A 12,331-nucleotide genomic window follows, 5' to 3' on the forward strand; every position below is an offset into this window, starting at 1 on the left:
TTGCGGGGGGGGGGGGGGGGGGGGGAGTGGGGTTGTACTCTAAAACTGTGCTGTGAACCAAAATTGGCAAATATTATTTTCAAAATGCTTACTGACTTGTACTGATTTTTCCAGAAAAACAAGCCTCCTAATCCACCTGCCTTCATTTTCATGATTGATGTGTCCTACAGCAACATAAAAAATGGTGTTGTCCGCCTAATATGTGAGGAACTGAAGACATTGTTGGATAATCTCCCAAGGTAAATCTATATACAGACCCAATTGGTCAGATACAAGTTGTAAATGTAAAGAAGTGTACACACATCAGGCAAGCAAAGCAAATTTGACTTGCCGAATTTTGACTATGACGATTTAGCCGTAGACCAAATACACTGTGTAAATTTTGCCGGATGATAGAGATGCCGCAGGACGAGGGCCTTTCTAACTCCCATAGTGTCCATATGGTGCAATTCTGGATAACCTATTGCCTAGCACATCACGCTGTGTGTACACGGTTAAATACCGTAACAAATTATCCACAAATCTACCCAACGCAGCCTATAATTGTTACCAATGTTTCTACATATGCAATCTTTGAATTAGTTTGGCAACCATGAATATCATTTTACCCATCTTGCTATAGTTAAAAAAAAAATTCCTGAGTGTGCATTATGGTTTAGGTGTACTAACCATGCAAGTTTGAAACCTCCAACATTAACAGTGCATTTGTGTCCATGTACATTTTAGCATTCTGTCACATTAAACAACCTTTGTAGTCTCGCCATGCCACGGCTTTTTTGCTACATTTTCCATCAAGATGCATTTTATTTGCAAAATGGAGCAACTAGGAAGCACAAGAAGCTCCTGCTGGTTAAAATGATATTCACTCCATTTTGCAAATAAGATGCACTTTAATGGGAAAAGTCTTAAAAAATGATGCCCGGCACTACAGAGATATACATACAGTAGCTTCACGTGTTATGTATACCGCGACTTGTATGGCATGGAGGATAGATGTATGTGGACACATCTGTAACTGCCATAAGGGATTGACCAACCTAAATTAATACTTTACCAACATGTTCTGAGAACAAAAATCTGAATGTACTGTGCCAAGAATAGCTATGCTCTTTCATTAGTTTCCAATTTACAGTCATGTACATGTTCATTTGCTCATTCATTTCATAGCGTCATCCTCTAATGCAGGTAATTAAATATATTTATACAAATTACACACTTAAGGAGACATTTATTGCTTTTCATGAAGTGTATGCATGTAACTAAGGAAATGTTTGATATAATAACAGAGACAAACGTATATAACTTCAGTTTTCGAAGTCTGCAAATTATCAACTTGTATGTACAGCTCAATCTGTATATTTTGCAGAGAACTGTAGCTCCCCCTCCTGATCAATGGTGGGTACTGCAAAAAAGCCCTATCTGCTGTAACAAATACTGCGGACAACAAATGACTTAAATACAATACATACCAAATGCTGCTCTGGCTTTCTTTCTGTAAAATTGTACAGTGGACAAAACTTTTAGTCTAGTTGTGTGGTGAAGCACAGGGACTGGAACATATTATCCATTACTCCTCCATGAATGTCAAGCTATCATTGCATTGTTACATTTAGGGCAGTGGTTCCAAAACTGTGTGCCGTGGCACCCTGGAGTGCCTCAGAGCACTTGCAGTGCCTTGGATTGGTGGTCCAAGACCTATTTAAATATTTATGGTTAATCTAACAGGCAAATCCATGCTGGTGGCTGCAAATCATAAAGTATGCTGACAAACAGAAATCAGTCCTGTCCATCACTACATCACTAAACCTATGGATGATATATAAACACAAATTACTTCAAGCGCCAATAAGTATCTGATTTTTGCCTTTTATGTGCTTTAATGTGATTATGGGTAATGGATCGCACATAAAAAGGCTATGGGCCTTATTTTAGTTCACTCTTTCTGACAAAATCCTTCTTAGATGGGCAAAACCATGTGCACTGCAGGTGGGGCAGATGTAACTTGTGCAGATATAATTAGATTTGGGTGGGGTTTTACTTCAAAGTGAGATCTATATTGCAGTGTAAAAATAAAGCAGCCAGTATTTTCCCTTCACAGAAACAAAATAACTCACCCAAATCTAATTCTCTCTGCACATTTTACATCTGCCCCCCTGCAGTGCACATGGTTTTGTCCATCTAAGAAGGATTTTGTCAGAAAGAGTGAACCAAAATAAGGCCCTATAATTGGATTGCCTGATAATGACCATTGGGAAAAAAAGGCAATAAAAGCCTTTTTTTTATGCAATCCATTATCACGGCTAATATGCACCACAGTAGTGCACGCAGGGGGGGGGTTCTGAGCAGAGCCGAATTTCCCATTAGGCACGTGAGGCACCGGCTTAGGGGCGGCACATGTTTGGGGGTGGCACTTGGATGCCTGTGATAGTACGGTCAGCCCAAAATGTACCAATAACTGCAAAATATCCACTGTACTGTACTATATTCCATCTTAAATAGAGTGTAAATGGATAGGACATGCAGATACTGCCCCTATAAACTGTCCTACTTAGTAAACATTATTGTTTTGCCTAGGGGCGCCCTCATCCCTAAATCCGCCCCTGGTTCTGAGTACCCAGAAACACCCCCCCCCCAGGAGTCTAAGGGCCCTAGGCTGAAAGCTGAGGGTTCCCTCTTTCCATGGGTACAAGAATTTTAAAAATCGGCCCTTGGGAACCGGAGATATCTGACTTCAAAGCAGTGGTCCCCATCCAAGCCTGTTAATTGCTTTTCCCAGTCAGATATTTCAGGTTCTGTTTGACTTAGAGTTTTTCTGGTGGTATATTCCAAAAGCTGGGACTCTCCCACTTTGAGGGACACTAGTAGCATGTCTTTACTGTTCCCAAAACCAGATATATCAGCCTTCCAGCAGCTGGTTACTGCTCCAGCTCCACACACCTGGTATGTAGTTTTATATACTCGTTGGCAGATTGCTCTGCCTACTGAACTCTGATCCCCTAGTCCCCAATACCATTTGGTAGGTGGGATTCTCTAGTTTTTATTTCCATTAAAATCTAAGAAATCTATTTCCGGGAACTGGAGATATCTGCAGTCAAGCAAGCTGTCCTCCCACCAGAAAATTATGAGTATAAGCCCACTCCATTATACACCCCTCCTCTGCGTATTAAACATCCTCTACCACCCTGGAAGTTATGTATCAGGGCCCCTTCAGTCAGCCCAATGCCCCCTTCTCCCACCCCATCTCCCACCATCTTGCAGTAAAGGGGTAATTAGTGGAAATTACTGATCCAGGCCCTACATGCTGAGTGGTTGATATAATACCCCCTACCACCCGGGGGACATCAAAGCTTCCCCCACCCCTACCGCTGGAGGATCGGTAAGGGCCCCAATACATTGCTATGCCCAGGGGTCTACACTGCTGTTGACGCCCATGTAGGTATGTATGTATGTATGTGTATATATATATATATATATATATATATATATGTATATTATTATTATTATTTATATACATTTGGTCTATCTATAATATTTTAACTGACCCGGCATATACTGGGTCACCTAAGTGTCCATCTCCGTGCTTTGCTCTGCCCCTCTGGAAACCCCCTTCTGAAAATTCTGCATTTGCCACTGCACCCTCCCCCTTGATGAACATATGAACAAAATATTGTCACAAAATAAAAGCTATTAGTGGGAATACTCACTAATAAAGACAAACATGTAACCCAGGACTGTACATAAGATTGTGTATGAGTGGTATGGCTGGCCAGGGTGCAGATATTGAGGGCTGTATTGTTGGGAATGCCAATTGCATTAATTAGATGCCACTTCTACATTACTATAATGCCACTGCTTTATGGTCCCACCTCTTTAATGTGACATCATGATGTTTAGGGTTTTGGGATGGGGGCGTAGCAAGTCTTTATCAACCTGATTGATTTCTGAGTTTTACATGAATTAGCTCAACCAGTATAATATTAATTGGGTGTGATGCCTTCCATTTTCAATGTGTGTGTTGTGCTTTATACTTTGTGTGTGTGTGCAGTGCTTTATACTTACCCTCCTCCACCGCTTCCATCACGATCCCCGCGATCCATCGATGTCCCCGGCGGCAGCATTCAGTCCCCCTCCTCCAGCAGTCACTCCCCGGCGCCTGCATTCAGTCCCCCTCCTCCGGCACTTGCAGCCATCAATGTACGCAATTAGCGTAGTGCCGCTGGGGGAGCAGGGAAACCATGTGAGGCTCCCCCAGTGGCACTAGGCTGAATTACGTACATTGTACATGCACCAGGGAGTGACTGCCGGAGGAGGGGGACTGAACGCTGCCACTGGGGACATCTGTGGACCGCGGGGATATTGTGATGGACGTGGTGGAGGAGGGTAAGTACAAAGCACTACACACACACACACAATCCAAAAGTGTATTATCACGGCGCCGGCTACGCTGACAACGTACCTTAGGGTACGTTGAAAACGTAGCGTAGCCGGGCACCGTGATAATACACAAGTACCGAAAAACAGTGGGTGGTAAAAAGGTGTGTTGGTTCCTGTTCCAAAAAACGATGCAGGACCTGCACTACACAATGCAGCTCCTGCATGTACACAGGTCATTAAACATCGGAGATTTCTCTTAATCAGGCCCACAGCTCACTATGAGCCAGATGCACTAAGCTAGAATAGTGATAAATTAGAGACTGATAAATTGACAGCCAACCATCTCCTAACTGTCATGTCACAGGCTGTGTTTGAAAATAACAGGTAGGTGCTGATTGGCTGATGGTTTTTCACTCTCCATTTTATCACGTTTCAAGGCTTAGTACATCTCGCCCTATAACTGCAGGAAAGCCAATACTAAGAAGTGGGGAGGATTTATAAGGTTTTAGCTATACTAATGTGGGATTTTAACAGCTATGTTTACAAGCAATAGAGAAATCTCATTTGACAAGGATGTTTGGAAGGAACTGTGGTGACTGCTGCAAGCCTACACACAATGCAGTCATTAGGTTTGTGCAAGAGAGCATCACAGTTCATATCTCCGTTCTGGAAGAATGCGGAGCAAGACATGATTTTACTACACAAAGACCCCTGACGTCTCCCAGAGGAACACTATCATTATGGTACTGCTTAGCTGGAATAAAACAACATCAGATAATAAGCCACTGTTATGAAAACTGATTCATGTTTTGGGCATGATTCACTCCTCTGGAAGACCACCAAAGCCTCATTACATGTGCCCTCAAACCAGTGCAAATCAACAAGTTATTTTGTTCATGTCTTCATGCGATAGCTGCAAAATAGGTTTGGATGTTTCTAGTGCCTACTGTATGTATTTATGCAGTGACACACCTGCGTTTTACTAGCAACTCCCAGTAATTTCTCAGTTGTGGGAATATCGGCATTGCATATGAGTGAAACTTCATGGGGTTAATTTACTAAGATGGAAGTTCTATTGAAGATTGGATGTTGCCCATAGCAACCTATCAGATTATACGTATTTATTTAGCACCTTCTAGAATATAATAGAACCTGATTAGTTGCCTATAGCAACATCCCATCTTCAATAGAACTCCTATCCAGGAGACTGTCCTTCAGCTTTTGCTCTCATTATACTGCTAGTTCTATGACACTGATGGGAGGTGTAGGCTACCCCCATTGGCTGTGTTTTACCCATAGGGGAATATTTTTGCATGTGTTAAGGAAATAATTATTTTGATAAGCAGGCCACCATAGTGGAAAGCTTAAATACTATACATATTCACCAATAGCATTTTTGAGCTCAAGTTCAGAATGGGATGCGGTCATAATCCCGACGGTCGAAATACCGGCACTTTCTGCCTCTATGGGTGTCACAACACCCATAGAGGGAGAATAAAATGGTGTGCTGAGCGTAGCACCGGGCTTGCTGCGTGGCGAGCGCAGCGAGCCCGCAAGGGGGCGCGATTCAAGGCCCCCTTCTCGGCATTTCGGCGGTCGGGATTCCGGCATTTCATACTGAATCCTTCAGAATATACAGTACTGTCTTTGAAGTGATCCTGGTTACTATAGTTAACATACTGTAGGTAACAGACGTACTGTATAATATGCAGTCCTCGACTTACATACTTTGCAGCTGTCAGTTCTGTGCAGGTGCAATACCAAGCAACGCTACAATGCATGGTGGTAGATGTAGTTTACCATAGCTGGGTGTTCTTCACAGTCTCCAGTGTGCTCCGCCCCCTGCTGTGTGTATTCCTAGTGCCAGTTACCATAGCTGTGTGTTCTCCACAGTCTCCAGTGTGGTATACCCCATGCTATGTACATTCCTAGTGCCAGTTACCATAGCTGGGTGTTCTCCACAGTCTCCAGTCTGGTATACCCCCTGCTGTGTACATTCCTAGTGCCGGTTACCATAGCTGGGTGTTCTCCACAGTCTCCAGTGTGGCATACCCCCTGTTGTGTACATTCCTAGTGCCGGTTACCATAGCTGGGTGTTCTCCACAGTCTCCAGTGTGGCATACCCCCTGTTGTGTACATTCCTAGTGCCAGTTACCATAGCTGGGTGTGCTCCACAGTCTCCAGTGTGGCATACCCCCTGCTGTGTACATTCCTAGTGCCAGTTACCATAGCTGGGTGTTCTCTACAGTCTCCAGTGTGCTCCGCCCCCTGCTGTGTGTATTCCTAGCACCATTTACCATAACTGCGGATGGACAACCTGTTGGTGAGGGAGAGGGCTGGTGACAGGAACAGGCAGTTGTGAATAATTTGGTTGCAGTCATATTGGGGGTTATTCTAGTCCATTCTTTCTGACAAAATCCTTCTAAGATGGACAAAACCATGTGCACTGCAGGGGGGCAGATGTAACATGTGCAGAGAGAATTAGATTTGGGTGAGTTTTTTTGTTTCTGTGCAGGGAAAATACTGACTGCATGATTTTACACTGCAATATAGATCTCACTTTGAAGAAAAACCCCACCCAAATCTAATTCTCTCTGCACAAGTTACATCTGCCCCACCCGCAGTGCACATGGTTTTGTCCATCTAAGAAGGATTTTGTCAGAAAGAGTGAACTAGAATAACCCCCATTGAGACATACTGTAGAAAATGGGAAAATAAAGACTTGAAAAAAAGTGGTTTAGGAAACTTGGGAAAAATGGGAGGACATTACAAAAGGGAAATGGAGAAGACATAAAAGTATTAAGTGAAAAGCATGAAGGTCCGGAAAAACCATTGACAGATTACTGAAAAAAAAAACGGAATGATGTGAAACCTGGGGTGAAGGGGGACTAGGACTAACTGGTAATATGAGGAATAATAGGTGAGAGGAAGTAAAGGGGTTTGGGTGTGTGAAACAAAGGAACAAGAAAGGAGAAGAGATAAGGAATAGGGAAGGACACAAGTGACCCAGCAAATTCTGGAAGCAGTAGTAGTATATTAGTACAATATAGTGAGGGTTGTCCCAAAGTGGGCATCCCTTTTATGTTATTATCTATGTCTACAGTACTGTATATCCCAATCTAATGCAGCCAGATAGACAGCTGCTAGACTACTAGAGTAAAATATCCATAGCAGCCATGTCACAGACTTGTTTAAATAACCAATTGCAGTTACAATCTGATGTTGGCAGCAGATCATACAGACAATTAGGCAGAACTGTCATTGTTATATTCCATCTGCTTCAAAAATCATCATTGTCATATAATCTGAAGAATAGATTTTCCTGCTGTTGTCACTGTTTGCATTCTGTCTCTATTATTTCCTTTCATCAAAACATTAGACTTTAGGGCTGGCAAAGGCAACATGTGGCTGTGCCACCGTTTCGTCTGTTTTGGAACTTCAATTCTAGCATTGCTGTGCCAGCCTCCACAGATTATGTATACTTACAAGACATAATAATATTAACAGTATTAACACTTTTGAGTGCCGAGCTGATTTGTCAAAATTGGTGTGAAAATTGCCAAACATTTTTATTCATCATAATGACCTGTAATGTTTACCTTATATAGAATATATAATCTTTTTTTTATACAACATTATTTATTTGAATTTATATAACAAATGTGAGCGACGGTGGCATTTTTAGCCAGTATTTTGCATAGCTCTCATGGAGATGTTGGCAATCAAAGGGTCAATTGAGCTATAAACAAGTTGGTTTACTATATACACACACCCACACACACACATATATATATATACATATATATATAAGTTGTTGTGGCTGGCCGGCACTCCTGGGCTTACACTGAGATAATGCTGGGTGCCCCCCGCAAGTTACCTGCAAGTTTAGCAGGATCTATGTAGGTTGGTGGGTGGCGGCGGCACTCTCAGACTTCATAACAAAGACAAATGCTGCCAAAGGATTGCTTTTCAACGTTTCAGTGCTCGTGCACTTTATCAAGAACTGTTCTTGATAAAAGTGCACGGGCACTGAAACGTTGAAAAGCATTCCTTTGGCAGCATTTGTCTTTGTTATGAAGTCTGAGAGTGCCGCCGCCACCCACCAACCTATATACATATATATATATATATATATATATATATATATATATATATATATATATATATATATATATATATATATATATATAACCAGGTAATGAATGGGCACTCAGGGACTCCAAGATGCAGGTGAAAACAGCGACCAAAATGTATTCCATCAGTGGTCTCACAAGCGTCAACGTTTCGGGGGACGGACCCCCGTCGTCAGGACAAGTTGCAGACAAGGTTTAACACTGCAACTTGTCCTGACGACGGGGGTCCGGCCCCCGAAACATTGACGCTTGTGAGACCACTGATGGAATAAATTTTGGTCCCTGTTTTCACCTGCATCTTGGAGTCCCTGAGTGCCCATTCATTACCTGGTTATATACTGTGGGCAGTGCCACGTTGCTGCCTTCTGTCAGCTGTCCCTTCTCTCTCTCTCTCTCTCTCTCTCTCTCTCTCTCTCTCTCTCTCTCTCTCTATATATATATATATAGTACATCTGTTTTCAATTATTTTATTTTATTTTTATTTTTTTATGCAATCCTTGCCCATGATATCTAAACATGTTATAAACTAGTAGAGTTCATTTGAATACTTTTTTCAGGAGATGGTAATCTTCAGAATGCATGTCCAATATCTTTGTCTAGCAATCTCCATAGCCATCTAATTTCATGGTTTTGCCTGTTTGCTTGCAGGGAGGAGAATGCAGAGACATCAGCTATTCGTGTGGGATTTGTCACTTATAATAAGGTTCTACACTTCTACAATGTGAACAGTAACTTGGCCCAGCCACAGATGATGGTGGTGACAGACATGGCCGAGGTCTTCTTGCCTTTACTGGATGGTTTTCTTGTCAACTTTAAGGAATCGAGATCCGTGATTAACAAGTAATACACAATTCATGTTTTGTAGGCTTTAACGTTTTTAAAATAGTTTATTACTGCTACTCCAGTTGGAAAGGAAACGATTGGACATGTTGGAAGATCTGGTTGGCCGGTGATGCATAGAGTAATAGCATCACCGGTCTACTGAAACAGGGATGTTCTAAGTGGCTACATTGGAGCTGGTTCGTCATGTTAAGAAAAGAGTAATGGGAATAATAAACATTTGGTATGAATGAAGGTCGATATTGCAATGTTTTACCTCCTGGTCTTCAGTGGCACACACTTCTAATTTACAGTAATCTAATCTAAAATAAACTCTTATTGTTATCTTTATACATAATGCGTAATGAATCCCATTGTGAAAATTATATTAAAAGTGTAGGAGTAGTTGCAATGTGTGTAAATACAAGATGACATTTTATATCCATAGTATCTGAAACATATGATCCTCTGTTTTCTAATATAAAATAATTTTCACAAGGTTATGAGCCTGAACTGTACTTACTCTGCAGGAGTCAGTTCTTATTAAATACATCTCATTAATATGTTTAGATTAAACACACCTCAGGTATACATATATGTGCAGCCTACTGGAATTGTAAGGCTAGTCTGACCTTACAAGGGAGAGTCTAAAGGCCCCCATACATTAGGCCGACTTGTCCTTAGGACAAGTCGGACCCAATTCTCCTGCGAGCCGCCCGGCAGCTCCCCGGGAGGCTCACATACAATTTGTCACTTGATGTGCCAAATTTACATGTGATAAATCGCTTGCGACTTACCACATGTAACAGGGAGCTGCGGGTGGTGAGGAGCAGGGGGCAGGCGGTGAGGGGCAGTGGGGGCCCCGGTGATCCTGGGGCGCAGGGAGCCGTGTAAGAAGCCACTGCCGTCAGCGGGAGCAGTGGGGGCAGCGCAGAGTACCAGGGAGCTGGGCGAAGACGCTGCCGGGCAGCGGCGGGACTCGGGAGCAGCAGAACACTTAACAAAAAAAAAAAGCCCATACAAACGCATAGGAAGCCAGTGATTGGCTGAGACCTTTCTCAGCCAATTAGCGATTGGCTGTGAGAGGTCTCAGCCAATCAATGGCTTCCTATGCGTTTGTATGGGCTTTTTTTTTTTTTTAAGTGTTCTGCTCCCGGCGCCACTCGCGCTGCCTGGCAGCGTCTTCTCCTGCCCGGCTCCCTGGTACTCTGCGCTGCCCCTACTGCTCCCGCTGACGGCAGCTTCTTCTCCTCCTCTGCCAGGCTCCCTGCTCCGCTCCCCTGATCCCTCCGCCTGGCTCTGGTAGGTCCCCCCGCCAGCTGCAGTCCCCGCACGGCTCCAGGCAGAACATAAGATTTAGAAAATCTAATGTGCAGCCCGTCCGACCTGCCGACTCTGATCCGATGCACAGGGCCGCGCATCGGGTCGGAGGGCATGTCTCCATATGCGATTTGGGCCGATTTTACGGCCTGATTCATCCAAAACGGGCAAAATCGTGCCCAAATCGCATAGTGTATGGGCCTTTACACTTGTGTGCTTCAAGTTGTACTGTATTTTTTAAATAAATTGATGGAATGTGTTATCTGGAACTTGGGGTTTTCCAGATAAGGGTCATTTTCTGTCATTTAGAACACCATACTTAAAAAATAACAAATTGCATTAAAAAAAAACAATATGTATTAAATCCATATCATTTTCGTATTTATTAAATTATTTAACAGTGTTCCTCACAGTGACCGTAGCAGGAGGCACTTAGGTATCACATATGGGTGGTTGCCTTCACCCCTGCTGGTATTCAAAGCCTTATGGATTGTAAGATTCCAATGCTCTATTGAAAGTTCCTTTGCAAACACCAGTCTGTCCCTCTGTCTTACAGCTTGCTTGGTCAGATTCCAGACATGTTTGCAGACACCAATGAAAGTGAGACTGTCTTTGTCCCAGTTATCCAGGCCGGCATGGAGGCGTTAAAGGTTAGATTGCTTTTTCCACAGTTCTGTTTATGGTGTTTTGTAAAGCTTTTACCAAGTTATATACTAAGGTTTCTAAAAGACGCATAAATCAGAGTCTGTTTTTGTTATATCATCTTGACTTTATTTAATTTACAAGCTGTAATGCCTAAAATATTGTCTTGTTTCCATAAACAGTTAAATGGATGTTTTCTTAGATAGTTGTCAACAAGAAAAAATAATATTTCAAAATGATTATACAATTCCTTAACATAAACATTATTTCAGGGGCTTTGTACTGTAATGTTGCCGCGCACAGGGCCAGATGCACTAAGCTTCAGAAGTGATAAAATAGAGAGTGATAAACAACCAACCAATCAGCTCCTGCCTGACATTTTTTAAACACAGTTTGTGATATCAAAGTTAGGAGCTGATTGGCTGGCCATTTAGCACCCACCATTTTATCCCTTTTGAAGCTTAGTGCATCTGGTCCACAGTTTGGCCAAGTTGAAAAAACAAGAATAGGACTAACCTAAAATATAAACTAAACGAATAAATAAAATAATATATAATGTATTAATAAAAGTACAGTACAATATACATACAATAAATAAAATTAAAAACTGGAAAATTAATAAAAGAGAACACAACTATTAGTGGTTAGTACCTGCCGGTTCTAATAGTTCTCTTAAGGGCCCCATACATCAGCAATTAATTGTGACAATTTTTAGATATGCAGATGATTGCCACAATTAATTTTAGATGTGTGGGCTCCCCCTTTTGGCAATCCCAATCAAAATCGCCAATCGATTGCTTAATCAGGTTTTTAAACATGTTTAATAATCTGGTATTATCTGCAGATCTTTTTTATATGTGTGGGCATTCCCAATTCGTCTTCTTCATCTATTTACATTATGAACAGCTGAAATATCAATCGATTGGGCAATTTCCAGATATGAAGATGCAATCTTTAGATGGAAAAATCTGCCGATCACTGAAATAAATCTGTAATGTGTGGGCAAGTCAGATAGATTGTAAAATCCATTTATCTGGCCAAAA

The 12,331-nt window shown here is 42.1% G+C and overlaps 1 protein-coding gene across 2 annotated transcripts in view; it reads left to right on the forward strand.

Moving 5' to 3' along the window:
- Positions 1–12,331, forward strand: part of SEC24D (SEC24 homolog D, COPII component) — a 108,523-nt gene that overhangs the window by 72,924 nt on the left and 23,268 nt on the right. For both annotated transcript variants that reach the window (XM_083174461.1, XM_083174462.1), the window contains exons 11-13: positions 115–239; positions 9,156–9,347; positions 11,203–11,296. In XM_083174461.1, the coding sequence (XP_083030587.1) occupies positions 115–239; positions 9,156–9,347; positions 11,203–11,296 (411 nt within the window). The remainder of the gene's footprint in view (positions 1–114; positions 240–9,155; positions 9,348–11,202; positions 11,297–12,331) is intronic.

Source organism: Crinia signifera, chromosome 1 (genome assembly GCF_055691185.1).
Source record: "Crinia signifera chromosome 1, ASM5569118v1, whole genome shotgun sequence".
NCBI lineage: Eukaryota > Metazoa > Chordata > Amphibia > Anura > Myobatrachidae > Crinia > Crinia signifera.